At 46.6% G+C, this 23,098-nt stretch overlaps 1 protein-coding gene across 2 annotated transcripts in view; it reads left to right on the top strand.

Moving 5' to 3' along the window:
• The window catches only part of CAPZB (capping actin protein of muscle Z-line subunit beta), a 57,273-nt gene that overhangs the window by 15,248 nt on the left and 18,927 nt on the right, over positions 1–23,098 (top strand). For both annotated transcript variants that reach the window (XM_039563816.1, XM_039563815.1), the window contains exons 3-4: positions 10,792–10,913; positions 16,521–16,634. In XM_039563816.1, coding sequence (XP_039419750.1) covers positions 10,792–10,913; positions 16,521–16,634 — 236 coding nt within the window. The remainder of the gene's footprint in view (positions 1–10,791; positions 10,914–16,520; positions 16,635–23,098) is intronic.

Genomic DNA, 23,098 nt, shown 5'->3' with positions numbered 1-23,098 from the left:
CGCTGCTGAGAGTGTCTGGGCATCTGGAGAACACCCAAATCTATTTATAATTTATGCTCTATCAGATATTCTGCAGTCCAGTGTCAAAAAGCAAACCTGGCTGACCATCTTGTGTCTGATATCTTTTTTCTGCTTGTCCCTGGAACTTTTTTTGTCCTTTACACAGTGCTAGGGAAGGAAACGAACTTAGGAAGGATTTCTAGGCTCATTACAAGTTGCACATCCTGTGATGCACGTTTGGGCTGTAATAACCTGATTAGTGCCAGCTGTCCCTTAAAACAGTGTGTGGCACAGTTGCCTCTGGAGTAACTGAAGGTGTTACTGAAGTACTGATTTAATCTATACAGAGTCTGCTAGTGGGAAAACTGGATTCTATTGTCCAGTCTAAATACATGGCTTATTTCTGACCTAAGCTTCTACATTTGTGCAGAAGAGCAGCTGCTCACCAGGTAAAGATCTGGTTGGAAAGGTCTGTTCCTAAGTGCTTCTGAGGCTGGTTTTGGTAAGCTGTGGTCAAAAAGTTGTGGCTGACTTAAATTTATCAAACTCTAAACATTTCTTTTACTCATATAAGCCCAGGTACAGGTAAGAGAGCTCTGGGGGTCAGGAAAGAAATTATTCCCTTCAGGAAGGGATTATTTCTCTCTCTTGAAACCATTTAGTAATTGGCTACATCTGTGCCCCCAAAACTCTTGGCAACCTAAAGCATCGTTTTTGTGGCTGTTGCTGGAGGTAGGACACAAGTAACTAAATCACTGGTCTGATCTGGTGTGACATGGTTGGTTTTGTGACGAAATTGGGAGGACTTGAGCAGATATTGGGGTTTGAGCAGCTCCCAGGACCACTCAAAACAAGGAATTGTTTGGGGAGCCATGGCAAGCTTGACTGTGTAATTGGTCTGAGGTTTTTTAATGACTCAGAAAATGGCTGGGTACCTCTAAATGCTGGAATTACTTTTGGATGGTGCTCATTAGTGCTCTACATGCTTTCCATCAGCAACACGCTCACTGGGCTTCTTTTCATCGTGTAACACGAACCAGACTGGTTTGGTGCTTGTTAGGAGGAGGGTCTGTGACCCCCACACGAGGCACTGCAGTCCCTCCTCTGGGGCAGAGATGAAATGATTTGTTAAATCCAGTATGATTCCTTTCTTGTTGAGACACCTGCAGACCTGTTCTGCAGCCACTCTCAGCCTGACCTCCTGAAGTCTCCACTGGTTAGACAAGAGCAGGGTGTGCTCTGCCGCCTGTAACAGCTCCAGAAATATCACGAGCCAGACTCGAGCAAACAGTTTTCTGACCTTTTTTGGGCAAATTTCATCCAGACCTTTACATCTGACGTTTTGATTCTGCTGCTTGTCCCATTAGCAGACTGTAACCTCCTTGAGGAAAAGGGCAGACTCCAAATGCACAATGAGCATGAGCAGGTTCATTAAACTTGAGAGAGAATTGTAAAATGTGGCACCCTGACTTCCTGATTTCTTTAGTCCACTGCCACGGTGGAGTAGGTGTGAAGCAGAGGCTCATGTCAATATTTAATGTGAAGTTTAGGGTATTACCTGAAGTCTGTTTGCAGCTCAGTTTGCCATGGCCTTTTTATAGGACCTGATCTCCAGACTGATGGTGGCTGCTCGCTTAAGATCCATTGAAAGGAGAGAAGATGGCTTAGAAATGTCATCGTATGTAAAAAGTTTTCCAAAACTAGCCAGTAAGAAACTGGCATCTCCTTTCCAGAATCCCAGAATGGTTTGGGTTGGGAGGGACCTCAAAGCTCATCCAGTCCCACCCCTGCCATGGGCAGGGACACCTTCCACTGTCCCAGGATGCTCCAAGCCCCATCCATCCTGGCCTTGGACACTTCCAGGGATCCAGGGGCAGCCACAGCTTCTCTGGGCACCCTGTGCCAGGGCCTCCCCACCGTCACAGGGAGCAATTCCTTCCCAGTGTCCCATCTATCTCTGCCCTCTGGCAGTTTAAAACCACTCCTAGGCTGGTATTCCTGCTGGGAAGGATAACCACACTAAGTTCCCTCCCTGAGGTCCCTCTTACTCTGTCCATGTTCTGCTGCTTGTTTGTCACAAAAGAGCATCTTGGTCCCAACCTGAATACATGGAGTATGTCCAGGACTATCCAGGACTGTCCATGACTGCCCCCAAGTGTTGTGCTCACAAGGGAAATAGCCCAAACTTGAACATGAAGTAAAAGGGTGGGTGGAAGAAGAGAATTTTTGGGTCACTGGCCCTCATCAGCCCAGACACTTTTCATTCATTAGCAAAACAGTTTGTGGTTTGCCCTTTCACCACATCTGTTGTTGGGTTTTTCAGACTGCTGAGGCTTCAATTAGAGTTCATTAGAGACCTTGTCAATCACAGCCCTCCAGAAGTCCTGCCTGAAAGAAGCTGTGCATGGTGCTGGAAATGGGCCTTGGTGTGGAATGCTCTGCTTGGGATTCAATCAGTCATTATTTGTAAATACACTGCTCAGAGGCTGTCAGAATGTACAAGAGGACTTCTAAATCTCTACAGAATGAGTTGCTGTAGGCACATACCTTTTTAAGGACAACTAATTTAAATTGGAATAATTTTCCACGGAGCTCCTCTGGAAACTGTGAGCCTTGGAGCATCTACCTGTGGGCCAAGTCCAAGCTGTGAGGAAGTTCCCAAAAGAGAAGAAAGAAAGGTGATTGCACTGCTCTTAAAGGGGTTTGTTGTGAGGATGCTCCAAGTCAAAGGTTCAACTTGATGATATGAAAGTCTTTTCCAGCCTAAATTACTCTGTGTAGTGACAGCACTTGGAGCATTAGTTCAGATGTCACAGAAATGCTGTGTCACCTCCTTACTGCCTCATGTTGTCCAGGAGTTGCTGCTGCCGATTCACTGCACGAAGCCTGTTGTGAATCACATCTGTTCTCATCATCTGCTAGAAAGGGGACTGTGAGGGTGTCCTCTGGTTGGAAATGTGTCCTGGGATCAGCTGAGAGTGAGGTTTTGTTTGGCTTGTGGAAGTCACACTGAGTGGCAGGAGGCGTGAGGGAGGGAAGCTGGTAGAGCTCGCTTCCGAGTGGCTGAGCAGCTTATCCTGAAAGGTTGGAACAATCCATGGCAATTGTCCTCCTGCTTCCTTTCTCTTAAGGCCAGCTGTACAGAAAGTCAGCCTTCTGTACTTCTAGCTGTGCTCTTTCCAAGAGAAATCCCAAAGAAGGATCAGCTCCTGGGCAGTGCTGCCGTGGAGACAGCAGCACAGGACGAGGTGGGTGAGTGATGCCCGGGCTCACAGCCTCCAGAGTCCTTTTGGGGTATTTTCTTCACTGACGGAGGGCTGAGGTGGCAAAGGTGGAAGTTGAATTTATTGTCCCTGGGGGCCGTGTGCAGCAAGTAATGGATCTGTGGCAGGGTTGCCTTGATGGCTTTGACTCGAGTGTGGAAGTTGATGTGCTCTCAGTCTTGGTGAAAGTTAAGCAGGTTCCTTTAGCAAGTACAAATTTCCTGCTGAGTGTTTAATTTGGATGTTTGCCTGGGTGTGTATAATATAAATTAGATGAAAAATCTAGCTGACTCAGGAAAATCAGATGCCTGGCATGACGTAGGGACAGAAAATGGTCCTCACAGAACGGACAGGCTCTCCAGGAGAGGGGGGGCTGCTCACAGCCACAGCTTTCTCCCTCTCTTCTCCCAGTAAGACTGGTATTGAAACAGCACTCATTCCCAAAAGTGAAAGCTTTCTTGAGGAGCAGAACCAAGTAATGCTGCCATGGAAGAATTAAAGTGAGAGTTCTTTATAGACACAGCAGTCATAACTTTGCTGGTTATTTTCTAAGGCTCTGTTTGCAATTAAAGATCTGGGAGGTGATCAGCTCTGTTTTCTCATCGCAGGGGAATACTGAAGTATTTTTAGTAGAATGTGCTATTTTTTAGAAAATCCCAGAGTGATGAATCTTAAGATGTATAAACGTAGGATTTGGAAATATTTGAACGCGGTTCAGGCCGTTGCTTCATGCAAGCTCCAGGCAAGTCCCAAATCTGCTTGCATGCCTTCAGTACTGAAGATGTATGAAGCTACAGAATTTACCCCCAGGCAAACTGCGCTGCTTGGGCTGCACAGACCATAAAGAACATGAGAATGTGACTGGAGCTTTTTGTATTTGGAGTCCAAGAGCCTGAGCGCTGTGCGGCATCACGGGGAGAGATAAAATAATTGGATGCAGATGGCCAGCTGAGCGTCTGGTGAGGGTGGAAGATGTTTTAAACAAAAAATCAGATCCAGTGAAAGCTGAAAAAGAAGGTGGTGGAAGCAGAAGTGCTTTGACAACCCTGTGGGCTCAAAGCTGAGTTTCTGACCGGCTCTTCTGCCTGGACTTGCTGACCTGTGGGATGAGCTCCCAGCCAGCAGCAGCCAGGCAGGTTTCTAACACAAGGATTATTGGCTAAAGAAAGGGGCTCTGGCTCTCTGAATAAATTTATGGTGCTTGAGAGCCAGTTTTTCCATTTGGTGAGTGGCTGTAAGCAGGAGCTTTTCCAGCTAGCAAGGATTACCTCTGGATATCTTGATGGTAATTGGAGATAGCAATTAATATATGTAAATTGTTAATGTGATGCTTGGCTTAGAGCTAGCAACCCCACTTCCTGGCATGAGATTGGAAAAGGGAATTTCAGCTGTGGCCTCATATCACTTATTCTTCCTATTTTTAAGCCTTTTTGTCTTCCAAGCTCTTGCCACTGCACTGCTGGTGTTAGAGACCCTTAAAATACCTGTTTCAATGTCATTTGAAGGGAGTGTGTGCGAGGATGAATCCTAGTTGGAAACCTACCTCATCTCTTTAAAGGATGGAGGGGAAGGCTGAGATAGAGAAATACCACTGGAGAGAGTATGTCCTGCATATCCCTGAATTGTTGCTGGATATCTCCAACCCCAGCTGGAGTCTGACCCAAACAGTCAGGACTTCCCAAGGTATTGATACTCTGTGATGGCTCCTGGGACTGGGGACTGGTAATGAGATACAGGAGCCCTCACCTGCAGGTCACCAGTCACAGTCCAGGGCACTCTGGCTGTGCCTGCCAGATGGCTGCCTTTTGTTTCTCAGAATGGGAATCCAGCAAAAGCCCTATTTTATCCAGCAAGGCACAGGAAGAAAGCCAAGGATCCTGTTTTATGAATGGTTGTCACCTTTTTAAATGTAATTCCTGGAGCAGAATTAAAACTTTCTGTAATTAATGTGGCGTTCCTGCTATGACACAGTTAGCTAGACAAACCTGGATTTGCAACCTTGTTAACATCTGTCTTTTTGCAGAAAAGCTCATTTGGTTTAATTTTGGTTTTGCCAATTCTTGCAGCGTTGGAATTCAGTGCAAATACATGAATAATGCTGAGCTGTTTCCACTATCAATTATATCTGAACACAAAAGTCCATTTAAGTGTCATTTAATAAACAAAGCTTGATGATTGTGTGGCCTCTGGACATGTGGTGGATCGAATTAAGGTTTAGCACTGTGTGGATTTGTGGGAGTGACTTTATTGGTGGTTTTAGGCCCGAGATGAGCAGAGCCAGGCTTCCTTCTTGAGTTTCCACAACATCCGCTAGGCCGTGGCTGCCTTCTGCAGGAACAGGAAGTTCTGAGGCCGTGCAGTGACTCAGAAACATTATTCTGATGTTTTATTAGATGAAATAAGCTGGAGCTGTGCCAGAAGGGTTGTTTTGTGAGAGGGTCAGGGAGCTTCCAGGGGCTCTTCTTTGTGTTTGAGGGGTTTCCCCAAGCCATGGGAGCAGTGCTTCTGTCCTCCTTTAATGTTAAAAGTTCACATGTGGTTAAAATACTCACCTTCCTGGTGGGATGGGCTTTTAATTAAAAACTGCTCTCATCACATGCATCTTCAGATACCTGCACCTTGCAGATGCAGATTCAAAACACAGATGGATCTGAATGGCTCCTTGGCTAATTGAAGTTCATCTTCCCAGAATTGTAGAAATGTTGGGGTTGGAAGGGTCCTTAAAGAGCCCCCAGTCCATGGGCAGGGACACCTTCCACTGTCCCAGGCTGCTCCAAGCCCTGTCCAACCTGGCCTTGGACGCTTCCAGGGATCCAAGGGGCAGCCACAGCTTCTCTGGGAATGCTGTTCCAGGGCCTCCCCACCCTCACAGAAAATAATTTCTTTCTAATTTCCAAAGTAAACTTAATCTCTTTCACTTTGAAGCCATTCCCCCTTGTTCCTTCTGCTTCTTTAAGGAAAAAACATACCGTCTTTAACTTTGCTGCATTTAGCATAGTTTTCCAGTGTGTAAGGTTCCTGTGGAGGTCAGTAACACTGACCTCTGAATAAACATGGAAAAAGACTATTTCCAAGGACTGTTACACCAGGAGTGTTGCTGTTTCAGTGGTAGATGTGGTACATTTCAGTCAAGGCTGTAGAAGAAAACAGCCACCTGGGTGTACTCAACTTAAGTGGCTACTGAGCCAAGATACTGGCTGTCCTGAGTGTGTGAAGTGCAGAATTTGATACAATTTAGTGTGATCAAAGCAAGGATGGGAAGTGTGTGTCATACATGGGGAACTGAGATATAATTCCTCTTTCCTCTATGGATTTCTTTTTAGATACTTGTTTCATCGTATTTTAAAAAATAATCTGGTAGCAATTGTGTAATTGCTAATAAGCTCCTTGAACCAAGAAGTGAGTCCAGAAGGAGTGGCTGAGCTTAGCTACTCCAAAAAGGGTATGGTTTCCACTTTGGCACAAGTGATTATTTGTCTTGATAGCAGAGCAGTTGCCTTAATTAAAACACTGTCCACATACCTGGGCAGCTCTGCAGGAGAATTTAGTTACACAGGACAACAGGATCCTTGTTCGACACGTTTCCCTCGCTTTCTCATTCAGGTTTTCTTTCCTCTGCACTACACATCCATTGTATATCTCCTTGGAAGAAAATATCCCCCAAACACCGTGCCCTGCTCCTTCTGAATGATGCTGCTGTTCTTCCAGGCTGAGCCCCAGATATCGTTTTTTCTCTTATCAATTTGCATTGAGGGTGGTCTCACTTCCTGAGTACCCAGAGCCACCAGAAGAGATGACTGAGAGCTGATGGGAGGGAACAAGGGTGCATTAGGGCCAGGTGACATTAATGCTGGCCTTTAGCTGAAGATACAAGGTGCAGATTGTGTTCTGCATGTGACCTTCCAGTGCCTAGAGTGGGAAAAACTTGTGTCAGAACAGAGATGGGAGCCCAGTCTTTGCTTATCCAAGAACCTCATCCCCCAGTGTTTGCATCACAGTGACATTTATTTATAGTGTGGTGAGGAATGGAACAAAATCACTGCCTTGGCGTTGCAGTTTGGCCTGAGGAGTGGGTTAATTCTTGTGGTTCTAAATTTAAGTCAAAATTCCCCATGGAATAGCTGCTGTGGATAAGTGCTCAGGCACCTGAGTGAATTTTGGCTCTTCAGTTAACACACAACAAGCTTAATAAGAAAACTTAACAATGCAAATCTGAGGCTGAAAACTCAGAGGATCAGTTGCCTTCCAGACAAGAGTTGTCTCTGCTGGGATCAGAAAATAAACTGAATCCTGCAAGAGTCTGAACGTGCACAGCAGTAATTTAAATGTTTTAGTAAGATTTAATACTTGACATGGAGAAGAATCCAAAGGACCTAAATTCAGAAGGGATCATCATCTCATGAACGTAAAGCTGAAGTGTTTAAAGCTGCAAATTCCCTTGTTCAAGTTACTGCCTTTGCCTTGTAAGCAGTTTTCAAGAGTAGAAGAGGAAGGGCAGTGTGCATAAATTGTGAGTTCATTCTTGGGAAGTACAGTTGATGTAATAAATGGTATAAAAATTATGTTCTCGGAGTAACTGTGCCACACTTGGGTGCTTTTCCAATAACTAGAATTACACGAGTAGTTCCATCAGCTGGAATATCTGTTCTTTTTATAAATACTGTAGAAATTTTCTAGTATTTCCAGACTAGATGAGTGGCTTTTTTTCTGTTTTATTCTGACAGAAGAGAAGGGGAAAAGAATAGATTGCCTGAAGTCCTGTGGAGTGTCTGTACCAAGGAGACAGGGGATATACAGCTTGTTTTACAGTGGGGGGTTACAGTACAGTGCAGTATTATGTTCTGGTACATGTGTGATATAATGCAGTCACTGTTATGGCTGTAGGAATAACCACAGCCCTTAGAAATTGGGAAAGTGACCCTGCTCATGAATGTTTGTTACCAAGTCATCCACAGATACAATCTACTGAACTGAACTTATCTTAAAAAAACCAATGGGTTACAAGTTCCTGCTAGTCAATATGGGATTGTGCTCTGAGCCCTACAGAAACCCCACACCAGGCATGTGCTGTTCTTGAAAGAAAGTTAAACCTCAAAGTTACTTGTGTGAGGTTTTTTATAAGGGTTATAAATTCAGCTTTTCTGCAGGGGAATGAACTCTCCTTCAGGTTTGGGGTTTCTTGTGAAAACGCTTTGTGTGGATATTTGGGGTTGAAGGATTGCACAGCGAGGCCTCTCGTGCTCCCTTACCACATGTGTAGTGTAGGGCTGTTCCCAAAGAAACAGAGTGGAAACAGAGGCTGGGAAAAAGCCACTTCCCCCCCGATTGTGTGCATCACTGTTACTCATCCTGAAGGCAGGTTGGAGCGAGGAGCCTGTTCCTGGACATTTCTCTCTGTGCTGATGGGCTCCTGGGCAAGGAGCAGCTGAGGGGAGGGGAGGGATGTGTTCCACTGCTCACCCTCAGGATGGAGCTCCCGCTGCTGGGCTGCTCTGGGCTGTATGTGAAGGTGAAGCAGTCACACGGAGTTGCTGTCAGCCTAAAGAGTCAGCCCAAAGTTAATGGTTAATGGGGACAAGAAGGAAGGGACAGAGGGGAACCAGATGTGCTCACAGACACAGGTACATCACTTCACCTGACTTGTGCCACGACACTGCTGCTTTGGATCAGCTCCAGGAAGCATTTGGGTTGTCTGGTCTCAGGAAAAGGAAGGATTTCCCTAAGAGCTGCAGCTGCTTATCCCCTTCTGTTTACCCAGGGAATGTGTTGTGGCTTTGAGGCCTCTTCAGCCATGTCTGCAGGTAGCAAAGGATGAGTGCCCATGAGAGCCCCAAGCTGGGTTAAATCCTGAACTGCCCTGCTCTTGATCTGGGCTCTGCAGTTCTCGCTCACGGCCACATTACAGTCTGTAGAGACCAAAATAAAAACACTCAAACGAATATTTGGGCTTTTTCAGCACTTTACCAACCATGTCTTGGTTTGCCTCTGATTTTTTGTGTGTTTAAGGGTTGATTGTGTGGGTCAGGTGTTGCATCACTTACTGGTCTCATCTTAGAGCCATGGAATGGTTTGGGTTGGGAGGGACCTTAAGGCCCATCCAGTTCCCCCCCCCTCCATGGGCAGGGACACCTTCCACTATCCCAGGCTGCTCCAAGCCCTGTCCAGCCTGGCCTGGGACACTTGCAGGGATGAGGCAGCCACAGTTTGTTTTGTCATTTCCATTTAGGTTTTTTTTTTTTGCTCTTTCATAGTCACACTGGTTTATGTGTGTCCGTGCTCACTCTGACTGTCATCCTCTGTATGTTACTGCCTTGGACTTGGGATTAGGAATGTTTTTGTTCCAGGCAGTTTTGATTTCTTCTGTCCCATCTGGTGCATTAAAATAGTTTCGGGGCTGTTGCATTCCAAATTTGTTTTTTCTCCTCTAGGCTTCTTTCCTTTGAAATGATGCTAATCCATTCACTGAATCAGTGGCTTGAAGAAAAGAAAGCACATTTCCATGTTTTCTTTATTCCTCCCTTCCCTTTTCATTTCTGAGGAGTTGTGAATTCATCACTTCGTGATTAATTTTGCCCTTGATTGCCTTTTGTCCTCATGTTCTCAGTCAGGTTTTTGTCTCTATGATGCAGAGTGAAATGTAGAAGAGATTCCACATCGCTTCTTTCTTTCTTGTTTTATTAGCACGTTGTTACCAATCTATTCAAGAACTTGCCAGTTGTCCTGTGATCCTGTTGTGTTGTTGGGAAAGCACATTTTGCTTTAGTCCATTTCTCTTGCAGTGAATTCTGGAATGTCGTTCCAGCAGGGAACACATGATGCCCTGATTGTTTAATGACAACAACTGCAGGAATCATTGTTGATGGTCCCCAGGATGGACTGGGGCACAGGGCTGCACCTTACCTGAGGTGTGTGCAGGGGAGATGGAGTCTCATCTCTCTGCAGGACATCACAGCCCCTCTGCCACATTGGAAGCAGAGTTTGTCTTTCTCCATGTGCAGGGCAGGGAGGCAGTTGGGGTCCTGGATCCGAGGAAAGCTACGGAGGACGCAGGAGGTGTGTTGGGTTTGACATGTGAACGCACAAGGACGCGTTTATTCTCATTAGCCAGCGTGGCCATGCTTGGCCACCTGCCTGGAAACTGCTCTGAACTTGACCCAGAGTGGGAGCTTGGGAAAGCTCACTCCAGCGTGTGGATGGCAGATTCCTCGTTCCCACTCCACTGTAAATATTTACCTTGATCCATCAGCCCTGGACATCGCTTCCCTGGGCAGCCTTGGCACGGAGCGAACATGGAGTGTGTGTGTATGGAAGTGTGCTGGACCACCCCAGTGGTTTGGTGATTAAATCTGGAATTATTGGAGGTGGGAGCATAGGGGTGTGTTGTAACTGAAGTGATTTCTCAAAGAGTTTTGGCTTTGGGACAGATGTGGGCTGTTAATAACAAAATCTGTTCTTAGGGGTGCCAGTGCCTTTTAACCTGAATGTGTTGCCCTCTCTCCCCTCCCTGTTGTCTCCTCCCACCCCGCAGGTCCCGAGCCTGTGTGAAGATCTCCTCTCCTCTGTGGATCAGCCCTTGAAGATTGCACGAGACAAGGTGGTAGGGAAAGATTATCTATTGTGTGACTACAACAGAGATGGGGACTCGTACAGGTGAGTTCCCAGCCAGAGCAGGGGGCTGGCTGGTGCTCTGTAAATGACATCCATGTGCAGCTATTGCAGGCCCTTCTCCCTCTTCAGTCAAACAATTATCAGTCATTTAAAGATTTAGAGCCCAAAACGTGCTGTTGTTATCTTCCTAAAGGGGGATGACTGATGTATTTCTCTTTGTTTTCTGTATTCTGGATTAAAACCAGTCAGATCTCTTGCAGAAATGGCCCTAACAGGAAATTAGACCACTGCAAGGTTAGAAAACCTCTGGAATGGATAGTGACAGAAAAGAGATGATGCAAGCAGTGGATTTAAACAAAATCGTCTTCTGCTTGTACAAAACAGGGTGGGTTTGCCAGCTGGGAAAGGCTCTTTCACTCATGTTTTGCAAGGAATTGACTGACTTTGGACTCAGTGTCATTAGTTCTGTTTGAAAATCTTGGCCCGAGTTTTTACCAAAGAAAAGGAATCCCCGTCTACCAAAATGGCCAATTTATTCTGAGGCCTGTAGACAAAAAGAATGAAAATATTTGAACCCTATAAGCTGTGTGTAATTACAATATAATTAATTTTGGAGTAGAAGGGGCTGTAATACTGGAATGGTACAAACAGGTTTCAGAGTTTTGGCTGCCACTTTGAACACAGTCTCTCTTTTAATGTTTTTCCCTCTACCTTGCCATTAGGGTGATGATTTTTAAGTTATGTTTAAATTATCCCCTCCCTTTCTCACATTGCCTGACTTTCCTTAATTGCTGTAGTGACAGTGGCATAGTTCCAGATATTTAATTTAAGAATCACGAGCTTACAGTCCAGAAACCTTTGGGACTCTTGCAGCACTTTTATTCTTTCCCTAAATGAAGGGTGCTGGGCTCTGAGGTAACGACCCCATTCATCTCCTGCCCTGAGTGAGCAGCTCAGCCATCCTGCTGCTTCTGGGGATGATTCTGAGGCTTCCACCTGTCTCCACCAGCTCCAGTGTCATAATTTACATTTTAGTGCTTGGAACTATCTCCAGTAAGAATCTCACTTTGTGCAAGTTTGATGTAGTGTTTTACATTCATCTGGCTAGAATGCTTCAAGAATTGTGTTTCAAAGTGGAATTTCAGAAAACATTTTTTAACGAATGGTTTTTCTTTGGCTCAGGCATCACTGCAGAAGCAGGTGATGTAATGATTTGAGATGAATCGGTTCAGTTGCTCTGAGTTGCAGGAAATGTCCCTGTCTAAGCTGGAGCACATCTGTGTGTAGATGATTTACACAGAGAACATGCTGAGGTTCATTTTGTCCTAGAAACAGGAGATGGAGAATGAGAGTGGATGCAGAGTTTGACAGTGCCTCTGGACTGTGGCTGAGTGTAAATCCTAATGAGTTGTTTAAAATACAACCTATTGCAGAGGGCCAGCAAGTGAGCAGGACCCAAAGGTGGAGCGTCACTCACGTTCTTTAGGGTACTGAACTCGTGTTTAGAAACTGTTTCAACCTTCTACAGAAGAGCCTGGTGCCTTCTAAAAGCATTTTGCATTAATTTTGTGTGCCCCAGCTGGTCAGATCCACATTAGCAGCTACATGCATTTAATCATTTCTGAATTAGTAGATAAAATAGGGGTTTAGAGCTTCTGCCCCCCCACGAGATGTCCCCACACAGCTGCAGCCCCTCTGGCACATGCAGGAGGAGGGATTAAATCCTGAATTTCTTGTGGATCTTTCAAGAGATGCTTTCTCCCTGAAGTTGTGATGTTTCTTACAGCCCCTGTGCATCCTACGGAGGCTGTTGACATGGACATCAATCACCAGGGACACAGGGAACTGGAAAAGGCATTGGTTAGACAGTAATGGGACATTGTGCAATCACAAATAACGCCCTGTGTTTAATTAGGGCACATGACAGCCCTTCCTCTAGGGTCAGTGTCACACTTGTGTCTCTTTCTGAGAAGGTGTTAAACAGTTACAAGGAAGGAGGAGGAATTCGGTTTGTAAAATCACTTTGAAATTTTCAGGACTTATTAAGTAATGAGGTTTCAGAAAAGCTCTTTCATTTGTTCCTCTAGAACAGGCACCATGTGTTAATTGCTGGCATGAAAGAGTCCTGTTCCTAAGGCTTTTGATTCAGGCATTCTGGATTGAAGTGATTCTTCCTTCTGGAATTGATTGGTCCCAGCTCTGATTCATGAAGTAAATTCTTTCCTTCAGTGCACAGCAGAAGCCTTTGAAACCCCAGCAGCACTGCCCTGTGCATGTTAATCCCATTCTGTGCCTGTGTCCAGACACTCCTTCGTACCTCATAAAATCTGCAGTTGTTACTGGGAAGTGGCTCTTACACTAATTTAATCAATTAGGCCAAGATCTAGGAGGAGTTCACTGGGCTTTTAAAAGCTTTTGATATTTCCACAGCCATTTTTCAGAACCACATGCTTGATTAGAAGTCCCAGGGAATCCTATTCCCTGCCTGCAACGTGCTGCATCCCCAATCCCTGCACGCTCCAAGCTAAACACGTTTTCTTCGTATTGGACAGGTTGCTAATTGCATTTCTTTTAACACTAATCCAGGGATTTCAGAGCATTCCGTGGGCAACTGAGCCTCATTCTCCAGCAGGAAAGGTGTGGGGCTGGGTAGTCAGACTTTCCCACTGGGAATCCAGTTTTATAGGGTTGGGTTTTTTGAGTGGCTTTACAATTTGACTGGGAATTTGCCTGGAAAAAAGGCTGCTGTGGGAAGTGACTATCCTAAGGCTTAGCCCATCACAGTTTAGTCTTTCCTTATATTTAGACAGACTTGGTTTGGTCCATGTCGAACATGGATCAGACTAGAAGGTGGATTTTTGGAGTCGCCTTGGATCTTCATAAATAGATAATTTAAATTTTCTTCATATTATCAAATCCTGCTTGTGGGAGTCTCACAGGCACTTCTGAGTGTGCTCCTGGAATAACAAAGGTTTGTGAAGGTATCAAACAGTCATGGACTCCACATTGTGAAGGCAGAGCTTTTATTAATTATTTTTTTTTTATATTAGACTTCAAGGTCCCTGACTTTGTCCATACATTTCCACTCAAAGTGTGTTTGATCACTCTGTTAAATGGAATCCTTATGGGGAGTTTGGGGCCAACAACACTGAAACCTGTTAGCTGAAACACAAACCATTCTCTTTTGGGGAAATTAGAGGTCTGACTTTTGAAATTTAAGTGCTTGTCCATCTGTCTTTCTTCAAATAGCCTCCAGTTAAGTGTTTAAATGTGTTGTGAGTGCATTTCCACAAAAGTAAAAAATACAGGGCTGTGTTAGGAGGTTTTTTTGTTGATAAAGCTGCTGCTGGCTCCAACTGGAATGGGATGAAAATGCTGCAAGCTGCTGGCTGGAAGGATGTGTTCTGGGCTGCCCCTCAATCCCATTCCTGCAGCCAGTGGAAGAGGTTTGGTGTTTGCACTGAGAGCATCTCACAGAGGTTCTGCAGGAGTTCTCTGCTCACAGTCTGCAGTAGCTGAGCCATTTGGGAGCACCAGGGGGATTTTTATGTGAATCTCTCCCAGATTTTAGGTGAAGGAGTAAAGAAAGAGTTGAGAAGGGATCTCATCCCTGCCTGTCCCTGGCTGCAGGGAGGGCTCCAAGCAGGGCCCAGGCTCTGCTCCCTGGGGCCCAGCAACGGCACCAGAGGAACGGGCAGGAACTGACCCCAGGAAGGCCCACCTAAACATAAGGAAGAACTTCTTTACACACTTTGGGACACATTGCCCAGAGGGGGTGTGGAATCTTCCTCACTGGAGATACTGCAGACCCATCCAGATACAATCCTGTGTGCTGTGCTCTGGGCTGACCCTGCTGGAGCAGGGAGGTGGCACCAGATGAGCCACTGTGTGAGCCCTTCCAGCCTGACCCAGTCTGGGGTCCTGTGGCTCTTGACTCTCCTCCAAAGCAACCACATTTTAAGCAGCTATTTAAAATCACAAAATCCCAGAATCACTGAGGTTGGAAAAACCCTCCCAGGCCATCGAGTCCAACCTGTGCCCGATCCCCACCTTGGCACCAGCCCAGAGCACTGAGTGCCACGTCCAGGCCTTCCTGGGACACCTCCAGGGATGGGCACTCCAAACCTCCCTGGGCAGCCCCTGCCAAGGCCTGAGCACCCTTTCCATGAGGAAATTCCTGCTGCTGTCCAACCTGAGCCTCCCCTGGCCCAGCCTGAGGCCGTTCCCTCTCCTCCTGTCCCTGTTCCCTGTCAGCAGAGCCCGACCCCCCCGGCTGCCCCCTCCTGTCAGGGACTTGTGCAGAGCCACAAGGTCCCCCCTGAGCCTCCTTTGCTCCAGGCTGAGCCCTTTTCCAGCTCCCTCAGCTGCTTCTGGAGCTCCAGCCCCTTCACCAGCTCCATTCCCATCTCCGGACACACTCCAGCCCCTCCACGTCCTTCCTGGATGGGGGGCTCAGGACTGGACACAGCCCTGAGGTGAACCACGACCTGAAAACATCTCCTGGGTGGATGTGACACAACAACTCCACTTTTCCTGGTCTCTCCTGTCAGGTGTGGTCAGGAGGAGTAATGGAGCAAAGCAGAGCCTGGACTTTGTGCTTTGCATCAAACAGGTGTCAGACCCTGCTGCCTTGCTGAGAAATGAGTGACAAAGGGCTGCTGAGGAAGAGCCTTTCCCTATGGCCAGCACTGGGACCTGGTGCTGCAACCATGGGCTGGGAAGAGTGAGTGGGGAAAGGGGAGAGAAAGGGTAGAGGTGCTTTTCTTTGAGCCAGCAGTGATATGTGCGAGTTGGTTACTCAAGGGGAAATGAGAAACAAAATGCACCTTTCCAGAATGGGAGTTATAAAAGCCTTAAGCAGATGGGCGAAGGGTTCCATTAATCTTTTAATACCAAATCTTTCATTAAGAGAACAAGAATCTCTTCCACACCTGCAGAAATTGTAGTAAAACCTGCAGCTTTACAAACCCTGTTAAATCTTTCAAACTGTTCAAAGGGTCCCCTAATGTTATGCTAAAGGTAGAGTTTATTTCAAAACAGAGGAGTGGAGGAAAATGTGGGCCTTACTCATAGCCAGCAGTGTTTGGCTCAGGTAGTGTCAGATCCCAAATAAACTACACAATTGATTTGTATTTGCATGAAAACAATTTTAAATATTTAATGTGCAACAGCTGAAGCCTTGGTTTGAATATATAAGAAGGAACAGATTGAAACCCAAGAGATAGTTTTTTAATATAGAAAAACCTGAAGCCAGGGTGTGACCCCCAGGTGAGTTCTGAGGGCTCAGTGTCCTCTTTTTGCCAACGTTTGAAATGGCTGTGGAGGGTGCAGTTCTTACAGGTAGATTGCTCTGGGCACCTCTCAGGGTTTTTGGGAATTCAGCATCTGTGGATGTGGTCAGACCCACCAATATTAAACTTTTCGGAGCTGTGGTGGAATATCCTGAGCTGGAAGGGACCCACAAGGATCATCCAGGCCAGCTCCTGGCCCTGCACAGACACCCCAGCAATGCCACCCTGTGCCTGAGAGCATTGTCCAAACACTCCTGGAGCTCTGGCAGCCTCGGGGCCATGAGCAGGCTTTGTCTTGTTGTCTGTGCGTTTTTCTTGTCCCCTCGCCTGACTGTCCCTTTCCTTGTCTCCCTGGCAGGTCACCGTGGAGCAACAAGTACGACCCTCCCCTGGAGGACGGTGCCATGCCCTCGGCTCGCCTGCGCAAGCTGGAGGTGGAAGCCAACAATGCCTTCGACCAGTACAGAGACTTGTATGTCAGTCCTCCCCTCAGAGGCCTGTCTGTCTGTCTGTCTGTGTGTCTGGGTGTCCCCTGGGGCAGGTGTGCAGTGTGCACACGGGGTCTGGCGGGGGGAGGCAGCGCTGACCCGCTGGGCTTTGTGATGCCAGACGTGATCAGATCTGTCAGCTGGTGCCAAAGGCAGGTGCTGAGGTGCTTTCCCACCTCCCTCCCCCTTTAACAGATTGATGGTGTCTCTGTCCTGGCATGACCTGGCTTCTCTTTGATCTTTAAGTTCAGTCTTAAACCATCTGCATTTTCCATTCCCTCAAGGCTGTACTCTTAAAAAATCTCTGTGTACAGCAGCAGCTCTCACATCTTCCAGTAAAACAACAGGCCCTGAGCACTGAAATGCAGCAGTTGGACAGGGATTAATGCACTTCTGCTGCAGGATGCTTGTTTTAGGCCCTGTCTCATTGAAGAGGTGTAAAACAAAGGAATTAATAAATGTGAGATAAATGTAGATTAGGCAGTGGCTTTTTAAAGCTGCAATAGGAACTGTCTGTCTGGGTGTCCCACCAGTTGAACAGTTTTTCTATAAACTGGGGCTGTACTGGTCCTGCACTGCACTTACATCTGAATCCTTGGGATGTGATCAGGTTCTCTGGTCTCCTAAGCAGTGCTGGGGTGGAGACTGATGGTAAAACTATGCAGCAGGTGAATGTTGCAGAGCAAGGTGAACCAGTAAGTGTGTCCACTACTGGGATGCTTTCTAATGGAGATGGCTAAAGACCATGAGAAAAGTGAACAAACTTCATTGCTGCTTGATGTTGCCCAAAAAGGGAGATAAAACACAGCCTTAGATGTAGTTCATCATCTTACAGCACTGACAGAAGCACATTAAAAGGAACTTTCCTTGCTGGATTCTGTGGCTGGGTGTAAATGTAGCCTGTCCAAATGTGTAAGCATCACACTTCTGTTACAGGTATCAAATTTTAACTTCTTTTCATGCATTATTTTCATAGCCCTCCAACTTCTCTTGTAAGTAACAGTTGTTACTGGTGTCTGAACTGACTGGAAGAAAGGAATTTTGCATATTCAGCAAAGCCAAGTTTGCAGTTACTCCCCAGATGCAAAGCAGACCAGGACCAATAAGATTTTTAATACCCTGAGACGAAAATGAGGAGGTTTATGGAACCAAGGTTGTCTTTTTAAATCCCTCTCTGCTCAGATGACCATGAAGTCATGGCTGGATACAATAACTTCTTTTAAACAGCTTGAATTTGCTGGAAGGAAAGCACAGGGCAGGATTCTCTGACTGAGGTGAATCTGCTGAGCCCTGCTCAGCTTGGGGTACAGCAGTACCTTTATGTAACAATCCTCATGTATTGTGTGGAAGGAAAAGGGGAGATTGTTCCAAATTCCATCTTTCTGTTTGTCAGGGGAAGTTTTAGGGGCAGGACTTGGTCAGAGAGGATCCAGGAGGGATCGCTCTGGTGTCGCAGCCAGGGAGGACAGGTCACACTGGATGAGCACAGGTGCCAGCACAGAGCACTTCAGTGCCTGTTGTGATCCCAAAAGTGGGGGAGGAGAACAGGACACGGGTGGTTTATGTTTGGCTGAGCGGCATAAAAAAAATTATGGCATTTGTGGAAAGAATTTGCAAAGTTAAGGAAACTTGACCTCGGTGTCTGAAGGGTTCGTCGTGCTTCAAATCAGGATTTGTGCTTTACCTCCAGCAGAGATGTGGAAAGAAACAGGCTTTTGTTCTTGCAGCTTCCTGAATAAGACAGTTGGATTCTTGTGTTTTGACAGCAGAAGCTTAATTTTTATGTGGAGATCAGAGGGGGGGAAATTCAGAGGTGGTAACAAGTGCCAGCTTCTCTCTGTGCTGCTCTTGCCAACACATCAGGTTGGGAGTGGCTGCAGCAATTCCTCACGGAGCAGCTGCTGGAGCTGCGTGGGGAGGGCTGTGGTGGGAAGGGGATGGCAGTGGCAGGGATGGCATTCCCATGGTCTGCTGGAGCTGGGAGCTGACACTGGGAGCGCCCTGTGAAGCCAGCAGCAGGGCTGGGCCAAGCAGTGTCAGTGGAGGTGTCACTGCCCTGCTGCTCTGGCAGCTCCTGGAGCTGGGGAGGGAGTGCACGAGGCATCCTGAGCCGGTCACCAGGGTCCTTCCGAATTGCAGAGCCAGGACAGCAGAGCTTTTCCGGCATTGGGAAATGCTTCAGGCTCGTTGATGTATTAATCAAAGAGCTAAGCATGCTGACAGCCCTCAGGACTGTATCTTTTGTGGAAATTCTGGTTTCTGTTAGATGGGGAGATCTATTCCAGGTTCGCCTTCCAGGAGCAGGGATCAGTCTGTAGGCAGTGTGCAGAAAATCTACATTTTGAGTTGACCTGCAGAGGCTTTCATCATTTATGTTCACTCTGGTGGGGTTGTCTGCCCACACAGATCCTTCACTGAGGACACCAGGCTAATTGATACCTCACATTACAAATTGTCCCTTTAAAAATACCGGTTTAAGTGCAGTGGCTGCAGATGAAGAGGATGAAAATGGTGCTGAGGGAGAAGCCTCAAATCTGACACATCAGCTCCTCACCAGCAGTCCCTTAAGAGGCTGTTCTGTCTCTCTGTGGGGTTGGGAATGTTTCTGAGCTGCCCCTGTAACCCCAGGCGCTGTTTTGTGGGAGAGAGGTAAGTCAATACAAAAATAATCACAGCACTCAGAGGGAACACCAGATCCCAGAGTGCCTGAATTTCCTGGGCTGTTAAGGCATTTTATTCCTATAATGAGAGTTTCTGCTGGATTTTTCAGAGCAAGTAGTGGCTTTGTGGACCCTTTACACTATCCCAGGTTGCTCCAAGCCCCATCCAGCCTGGCCTTGGATGCTTCCAGGGATGGGGCAGCCACAGCTTCTCTGGGCACCCTGTGCCAGGGCCTCCCCACCTTCACAGGGAAGAATTCCATGCCAATATCCCATCTAACCCTGCCCTCTGGCAGTGGGAAGCCGTTCCCTCTTGTGCTGGCACTCCAGGCCCTTGGAAACAGCCTCTCTCCATCTTTTTTGCAGGCTCCCTTCAGGCACTGGAAGGCCCCAGTCAGGTCAGCCTGGGGCCTCCTCTTCTCCAGGCTGAACAATCCCAGTTCTCCCAGCCTTCCCTCACAGGAGAGGTCTCTCAGAAGTTGCTGTGCATGGGGCTCACTTCACTCCTGAGCTTCCAAATACACTTTATGCTGGTCATTCCAGCAGCTGTAGATAAACAGGTACCTCTGAGAACATCTCCATCCCACTCTGCTCTCCCCATGTGGTCCAAGCCTCCCCTGGCTTGGCTCCCATTTTACCTTTAACACAGAAAGTGCTGATAATCTCACAGAATTCATCTCAGGCCTCTCCCAACGCTTCAGTTTTTCCTTGTGTCAGTCCCATTTGGCCCACACACCTTTCCTTTTTAGATTTCTCTTTTCATCAAGTGTGGTAAGTCTCCACCTACGTTCAGTGAGTCACTGCATTGTATTTGCCATTTCCCAAGGGGTTGGCACCTGCTGTCGTGGGTGTTTTGAGGGAAGCAGCCTGGTTTGGATTTGTTAACAGTTTGTGTGAAATAATCCAGTCACATTTGCTTGCTGGGGACCTTAAAATTTAATTTTGTCCCCAAAAGCTTAGTGGCCAATACACTGAGTGTATTGGAGCGTGAAAACAAGTTTGGAGAAGTCTTGTGGTATTGCATGTAATAAAATCACGTAAGCTGGAGAAGAACGATTTTGCTGAACCTTCAGTGCCTCTGAGCCAGTGCTGAGTTGGCCTTAAGTGTCTGTTTTAGTGCAAACTACCCTTAGTATCTCTGGAGTTTCCCACCTTTTCTTTCTGGAGGCTTCTGGGTTAAAGAGGAATTCCACCAGGTTTTAGTTCCCTCTCTGTTCTCCGTGCTGAACAACAAGCATATTTCTTGGTTATCTGTTTTACCAAAATCCATGTCACTTTCCCAAAAAACAACTGTTTCATTTCCATCTCCTGCTGCCAGGTTTAACTCCGACAGTGCCTGGAGCTAATGCCCCGGTATGTTTGTGTTCAGTAGGTTATTATTCCCAGATGGAAGTCTAATATCTTACACCACTCAGTTAGAGCCTTGGCTTTCCACTTCCAATATGGTGAAGATAATTTCTTCCAACACATGGTTGTAATTTATTGCCCTTTGCTTGACGTGTGTGTGCTTGATTGAAATCAAAGCGTAATGAGGACCAGGGCAGCTGGTTAAATCTCCCTATTTTAGATTCTGCCTTCCCTTGTTTTGGGTTGGAGATAATCAGGGCTTTAATTAAGTAATCTAATGGCTCTTTGTTGTCTGGAAGAAATAATTTCTGAAGTGATTAAATAGACCTCCCCTGGGAAGGATGCTGCTGATCTGTCTGCAAACAGGATGAGTTTTGGCAACTTTGGGCTGGTTTAGTGACTGACATACATTTAGAAAGCTATTCCTCCTTTTTTCCTCAGCCTAAGTTGGATTTATTGGTGCTTTTGATTTTTAACAGCTTTAAAAAAAGATAAAACATCATCTTAATCATTCTGCTCCTGAAAATGTTTGTGTTGATTAAGGTTTTGCATTCCCTCAACAGAGCGAGCAATGAAACCTTTTGAACTTCTGCTTCTGTCTGTGTTTTGATGTTGATCCATTTTCAGTTTGTTATATTAGAGCTCTGGACCAGGAATTTGGTAGGAGTGGAAGGAGGTCTGGGAGAGGATTGACCTCTGAAATATCTTTGTTGTGTGTAATCCTTTTATTATTGAATTTTGATTGGAATCTGGTCCAGAACGGTTATTCCAGTTTTGGATGGTGTTAGCAGTGCCGAGGGTGGCACCCCAGGCCTCTGCTCTTTGCAGCACGGATATTTCTGTCCTGTGGATAGAGCACGGGTGTTCTTTGCAGCCAGCTGAGCATCCCGTGCCTTTCTCTGCTCTGGAGGAGGAAAGGCTGAGGAACTCCCTGGGCCGTGTGCCTCAGGAATGTGTAGCTTGAGGAGCCTTTTGCTGGAGCTTGGGCAGGTACTGCAGTGAAGTCCCGGTGACAGATGAGTTTGCCCTTTCACTTTTAGAGTGCTCAGGGCTAACTGTGTTTGTTCTTTTTATTGCTGTGTTTAATCTCATGGAACAGCCTGGCTTTGCTGGGCTTCAGGGATGTCTCATTTTGACTGACCTGTGCCGTTGTCTATACCAAATATGTGCACATGTCCTGTAAACTGCTGGGTGGTTTTACCTTTTTTAGCTGTTTTTACCCTTTTTCCTAGTTTATTTTGGATTGTGTGCTTGAACCACCTCTGACAGTGCCTTGGTCCACTTGTCTTGATAAGAAAAATTGGAAACCTCTATTAGTGCTGCCCTTGGGCTGTAGTTGTTTCTGAGATCTCTGTGGTGTCATCTGATTTCTGGGCTGACAGACCTTGAGAGCCTCTCAGTGGAGTTCAGGCCAACTCACAAAATACTTAGCACTTCTCACAGGGTTTGCAGCAACTGCTGCATTCATCTGTTTGACCAACTTTGCTGTATTTTGTGCATGGAACAGCCCTGATCCCACCAAGTAAAGAACATCTGTAAGAGGTGTGACAGGGGGTTTGTTCCAGCACAGCCTGCCCTGGCACAGGGTGCCCAGAGAAACTGTGGATGCCCAACCCCTGGAAGTGTCCAAGGCTGGACAGGGTTGGAGCTCACCAAGGGATGTGGCAGCTGTGAGCTCTTTATGTGAGCCCTGTGTCTGTGCTCAGATGCAAACCTGGTCTGCCTGAACTAGAAACCCCTGGAAAGCTTTGAAGTGACTTTATTGCCATCAGCTCCCTGTTCCTCATTACTGCTGCAGCCCTTTGTGCCGGCTTTCTCCTGGGCATGGGAGTTCCTGGGGCTCACACAGCGAGGGCCCTGCAGATTGAATCCAGATGGGTTTGTTGTGCATCCCAGCACTAAGGAAACCTGCCCCTCCATCTCTGCTGGCTGGGGATCTGCACAACAGGGTGTGACATCAGATTGTGTCATCGGGGAGATTCTTGCCTCGGGTCAGGCTGATAAGGGTGAGATGAAGTCTCCTAAGACAGGTCTAAACCACCAAGACGTTCACTGCTTTCATGTCTGTGTGCTTTTACAGTCACAGCCATGCTGTTTTCCCAAGGAAATTATTCAGATGTAGAAGACAGAGCAGTGTTGGGATCCCCTCAGCACACCCATGGGCAGCTCAGAGCAGAATTAATATTGAAGTTGTTGATGTATATTACACAGATTAGAGAATCCTCTTAGAAAAGAGGGAAAAATTAAATGCACTGCCATGCCGGAAAACTAAATCAGTTGCTTTTAATCTGATTTTTTTTTTTTTCTTTGGGAGTTCCATTCTGGAGCAGCTCTGCACACACTGACTGCATTCTTATCTTGTGAATCGGAGACATTGGGTGGAGGAGGAGTTTTTCCCTTGGGTTCCCACGGTTCTCTGTGATTACATAAAATCTGAACAC

This window comes from Corvus cornix, chromosome 21 (genome assembly GCF_000738735.6).
Source record: "Corvus cornix cornix isolate S_Up_H32 chromosome 21, ASM73873v5, whole genome shotgun sequence".
Lineage (NCBI taxonomy): Eukaryota > Metazoa > Chordata > Aves > Passeriformes > Corvidae > Corvus > Corvus cornix.
This window is presented reverse-complemented; position numbering and strand designations above follow the sequence as displayed.